Source organism: Melanaphis sacchari, unplaced genomic scaffold, assembly GCF_002803265.2.
Source record: "Melanaphis sacchari strain LSU unplaced genomic scaffold, SCAv2.0 Contig1198_pilon_pilon, whole genome shotgun sequence".
In the NCBI taxonomy this organism is placed as follows: Eukaryota; Metazoa; Arthropoda; class Insecta; order Hemiptera; family Aphididae; genus Melanaphis; species Melanaphis sacchari.
This window is the reverse complement of record NW_020270467.1, coordinates 2402-7649: the sequence shown is the minus strand read 5'-3', so window position 1 is coordinate 7649 and position 5248 is coordinate 2402. Positions and strand designations below refer to the sequence as shown.

The window sequence follows — 5248 nt, the reverse complement described above, 5'->3', positions numbered from 1 at the left end:
CCAATAACTTTAATACAATTTAACTGTCGAGGAATTAAAAAAAAAAAAAATTATGTCAAAGAGTTATGTTTATGTTTATAAACATAAAAATATCAAATAGTCATTATAAACGATGATATTGTTTTTAAACAATTTTTTATATTTAGTTTGAATGAGCTTAAATTAAGTACTGTGTGCAATACTCATTTCACATGCTGTTGTTTATGTATTTATATATTCAAATATTCAAATATTTAATATTTATGAATCATATATATTTATGCAAATTATCTAAGAGTTAATTTGGCTATAAGTAATTTATTCATAGTCATTGTTTAACCGTAGTACCTAGTAGATTATATACAGCGTTATTATTATAATCGTAAAATTAAAATTAGAATAGTAAGAATTTACTTAATTTTAAATTTATATTTTGTAAATATTGAAGTATCATTCAATTAAACACTTATAGCAATTAACACTGTAACCTGTGAGTATTAAGTAAGTGTATGTCATAAATATATCATAAAATTACGTTATGTAGGTAGATAAAAATGACCAGAGTTTCAAAAAATTACATCCCAATAAAAGCAGGTAATTTGGGAATCTTTTATTATGCAACGATTACGTACTAGTAACTTAGATATCTTGATGTTTTTTTTATTTGTAGATAATAAAGTTCATTGCTTAGTAAAATTAACATAATATATATTTTATAGTGATAAAATCTTTGTAATTAATAAACCTTTTAAACGTAAGTCAAAACAGTATATACATTGATTATTTGATGTCTATCAGTTTTAGATCCAATTTATCGTTTACAAAGTTCAGACTATATGATAGTATGAAAATATTATTATTAGCCCATGACAGATTATAATTGTAAATGATTGTAAAAGTTACGATTTGTGAAGTGTTCTCATTCAATAATAAAATATACGCAACTATTGAGACAAACAGATATCATAAGTACTCTAAATTTAGGAAAAAAATACTGTCAGACTATTAATCGGTACTTAAATAGGTTTAAACTGTTTGAAGTCTTTAATATCTATAGTAAGTGTTAAAAATGAATCAGTGAAAAGGATAGAAAACATTTTAATTCAAAGGAGAATTTAAAAAAAAAAAATGTTCTAAACGAATATTTTTAAATCCAGAACATTGTAAAAATAACGCGGAAGAAAAATAGTATATTGTATTTTATTATAGTTAATGAAAAATAATCAATATTACATTTGAGAACGAAATGTATCCATAAAAAACTAGTGAAAATGACATAATATTTAATTATATTACATACAATGCTATAGCGTTTGATAAAAATAGTGCCGGATCTACGGAGGGGGGGACAGGATTTCTCATCTTAGACATCTTTCGTACAGGGTTCGAAGTCAAAAAATGAAAGAATGTCATGAATTTAATTAAATAAATAAATAAACCACAAGAGTAATAAAAAATAGAATAATATTGGTCGTTCACGATTTAGTTACAGTTCAGTTGTGTTAATGTTGTACCTACTACGTATTAAGTTTTAAAGACGATCGTTTTACACAAGAGAACAAAACGTTGTGTATAAAAGTATTGTAAGTGTACAAAGAATCAACGGTGATGATGCTAAAAACGATTTCGCAACAAAGCAGTCGAAGTCAAACGAAAAAGTTTTTTAAATATTTTCGTACGCGCATTATTGTTTTGTTTTGCTTTTTTTTTATTTTATATATTAAATACCGTAAAAACTTATAAATTCAGTTTGTGTTCGTATTTTAAATTACGATTAAATCCGTTTGCGTGCTCAATGAAGTATCTACGTCGAGTTTTTATGGAAACCAAAGATAAAATAAAAATAAAATAATAATAATAATAATAATAAAACAGAAACACCGAAATTACCCGCAAAAAAAGACAATAATATTGACGTCAATAAAATGGGGAAAACGATTTTTTTACCCGACGCGGTCGTCAATAACGTCCTCCTACATAGATCCGGCACCGGATGTATATATATATATATATATTAATTTTATCGGTGACTGAAGACTTTTACGTTTTGTACAGTGAAAATTTAAAGTGCACGACAGATCTCACTAAACAGATAGTCTTAAGTTTAATGTTTAATCATAGGTATTTAATTATCGTGTCGAATTGCTGATCGAGGGCGGGGCGAGTATAGTTGCCGTCGGCTTCTGTTCTCCGGTCTCCTGTCCCGTACACGGGAGGACGGCCTCAAAAGGATTTTTACACTGTTTTCAAGGTCGTCGTCCGCGGCGATTGTGGATTGTTGTCGGACGAACGGCGAAGCGCGGAAGCGGCAGCGGCGACGACTAAGCGACGGTAGTGGTGGCGGCGGCGTCGGCGGCGGCGGCTGCCGGCGTGGTCAGGTCCACCGGCGAAGCGGCCGCCGCGGCCGGAGCGGTGGACGCGCCGAACATCAGGGAGGCCAGGTTGTCGGTGGACGCCGCCACCGAGCCGGCCGGCGGCGTGGGCATCGGCGGCGTGGCGGCGGTGCGGTTGGTGGACGCGACCGTACCGTAGTACTCGGTGGCCTGGTCCAAAGCGGCCTTTATGATGGCCGGCACGCACGGGTTGGAGTCCCAGAACGCCGTGCTGCAGCCCAACACGTCGAAACACGTGTACCGGATGGGCGTGTTGGCCGGGGCGCAGCACGACAGAATGGCCCACACGCACCGGGACGGTTCCTTGCCCTTTTCCGTGCCGCCGGTGACGATGTCCACTTCTTCGACTTCGTCGTCCGGGTTCGGTCCCTGCGGGCATATAGGTGTCAACATGAGACCGTATCGGGTTCACGCCGCCAAACGACGGTTATAGGTCGAGTTTTCGTAAAAACGAATTCTCTCGGTACAAACGCAAACAGTTTTTTCCTGGTTTTACGAAAATTCGACGTGGGGTTGGGTAGAAAAACGCCTACTCTGGAAAAATGTTTCAAAAAAATACCCATCATCCACCCCCAGTGTATAAATCCCAGCAACCATAATTGACCTTAACATTATGTTGAATTGATATAATAATTAGGTAAAATATATTTCGATGTATTGTATAGGTACACGATGTTATTGACGGCGTGAATTTTAATACGTTTCACAACGGTACCTATTATTATTATTATTTTTTAAATGTTGTTCTTATAACTTCAAGCTGTATAATATACGTACATTAATCATGAACTAGTCGGTTTTATCCACTCCGCGAAAACATCGAGTAACCCAATTAAAAACCATGTTCGTCACGTTTCTGCAGGGTCATCACTAATTATTGATCAAATTATTGACGGATAAAAGTATAAACATCGTAAGGGTTGTGTATAGGGTAAACAGTTTGAATAAATGATTTTTTTTTTTTTTTCAATTAAATAATTATTTACAAATCAAATAGAAATGGGTCGATAAAATATTATACAAAACCGTTAACGGTGGTGAAATGTAGTCCTCTAATGGCGATTTGTGATAAGATTGCATCGTATTTTCAGATCGTTGGATCACAGATGAATGAAATAGTCACATTTCTACTCAATAGTCGCACAGCAGTGTATAATAGAAATAATATTATTGTTTGTTTTATTGCCACCTATTATTAATACTTAATTAAATTTCACGTTTTGATGATTCTCTAATATACGCTGCTTAACGTGCTGTCCTTTGATATTTTGACTTAGGATTGTGAAACTTCGATCAAAAAATCGTTAACAAAAAGTTGGCATATTTGACCATATTAAGATTTAAAGTATTTCAATCAATTTTTGTAAACTACGATACACTCGTATTTTTATAATTATAAAAAATTATTTTGTTATATTATTCTTGTTTCTGTGATCTCATGTTATTATGTTATATTAAGAAAAGAGCTAATATAATATTGATGAGATTATTATATCATACTATTGTCTATTCATCAAGTTAATATTTCAACCTCTATTTATAGCAATACTTACGAATTTTACAATTTTTACTCTTATTTCAAACAAACCTATTTCATTAGATTTACTTAATAATTAATTAATTATATTTATATATACTCTTATCAGTCGATAGATTATAATATAAATGTATTAAGTGTTATTTTTTTAATTTTTATTTTTTGGTACTCCATATCAATTATTTTAGATGTTTATTTTTTTTTATAAGTTAAATCGCTAGGGAATCGCTAAAAAAGATGTTTTAAACTAGCAAAACAATTTTTTTTTTTTTTTTGGTAGTTTTGTTATCAAATCTGGTCAGAAATGTCTCTAGATTGGTAGGTTTTAAGAGTATATACTGATAGCTACTGCTTACTTCGTTTTCAACGTCTTCGTCATCTCCCTCGGCCATCGTCTCGTTGGCGGTGCAATTCGATCTGGTTTTGACGACGATCACCAGCACGTCGTTAGGTCGCTTGCCACCACCACCCCTCGGCGACGACGGGAACCTAGTAGGGACATAATAATAAGGAATCACCCACGACAGATACTGCAACTCGTACCTAGGGCGCGACGGCTTGAATCCCGTGGCCGCCAGTGGGCTGAACGGTGGAGGTCGCTGGATCAGCCGGTCTGTGCCAGACTGGAAATCGGTGGGATTGAGAAATACGAATGGCGACTGCTGCAGTGGTTGTTCGACACCGTTCTGGAACAGCCTGGCAAAACCAGTGCGTAGCTCGTTGCTGAACGAGGTGCTCGTCAGCCCGACGTTGGAGTCCGCGCCCTGCATTGACAGTAAAGCGCACGCAATGGCTACGAAACACATAGTCCACATTATACCAGCGCAGTTTTAGCGTTGATGACTTAGATGGTGTATGTTCTCCTCTTGTATAGATTCTCTTCGGACTCTTGAATGGAGTTCTACGACGAAACACCAACAGAAAATGCAAAAATAATATAATTAATATTTTCGATTTATCGCAGTCTTCATATAGGTATTGCAAGTAGTACAGCCCGATTAACCGAACAAAATATCGTTTTGGGTAACCGAAAAAAAAAAATACAAACATAGGCATGACCCGTAGTCCAACAAACTGGCGGTCGGCGGTTACGTTAAACAATCAGGACGTTATTTATTGGGAAACGTTCACACACCAAAACCGCGAGTAAGTGTGTACTATAGCTAAATAGTGAGGCAAACAAGTAATTGTTTTCTGGAGTATACAACTCCCACGGTGGGTGGAATCATTAACCGCTACTAGTGTTTAACGCGGACTCTACTAAAAGTTCTATTATCATGTACGTATCTGATTTAAATCGCTTTTTTATTATATCAAAGTATTTTTGGTACATATTTAT

The 5248-nt window shown here is 35.1% G+C and overlaps 1 protein-coding gene across 2 annotated transcripts; it reads right to left on the bottom strand.

Moving 5' to 3' along the window:
• Positions 1-1160: 1160 nt before the first annotated feature.
• Positions 1161-5012, bottom strand: LOC112604068. 2 transcript variants are annotated; one of them, XM_025352934.1, is made up of 3 exons: positions 4453-5005; positions 4266-4398; positions 1161-2741 (listed from the first exon to the last, which is right to left on the bottom strand). In XM_025352934.1, exons 1-3 carry the CDS (start codon positions 4722-4724, stop codon positions 2301-2303), a joined length of 846 nt encoding a protein of 281 aa, XP_025208719.1. In that variant the 5' UTR covers positions 4725-5005; the 3' UTR covers positions 1161-2300. The 2 variants fall into 2 exon arrangements, with proteins under 2 accessions (XP_025208719.1, XP_025208718.1); XM_025352933.1 differs by having other exon boundaries at positions 4266-5012.
• Positions 5013-5248: the final 236 nt, after the last annotated feature.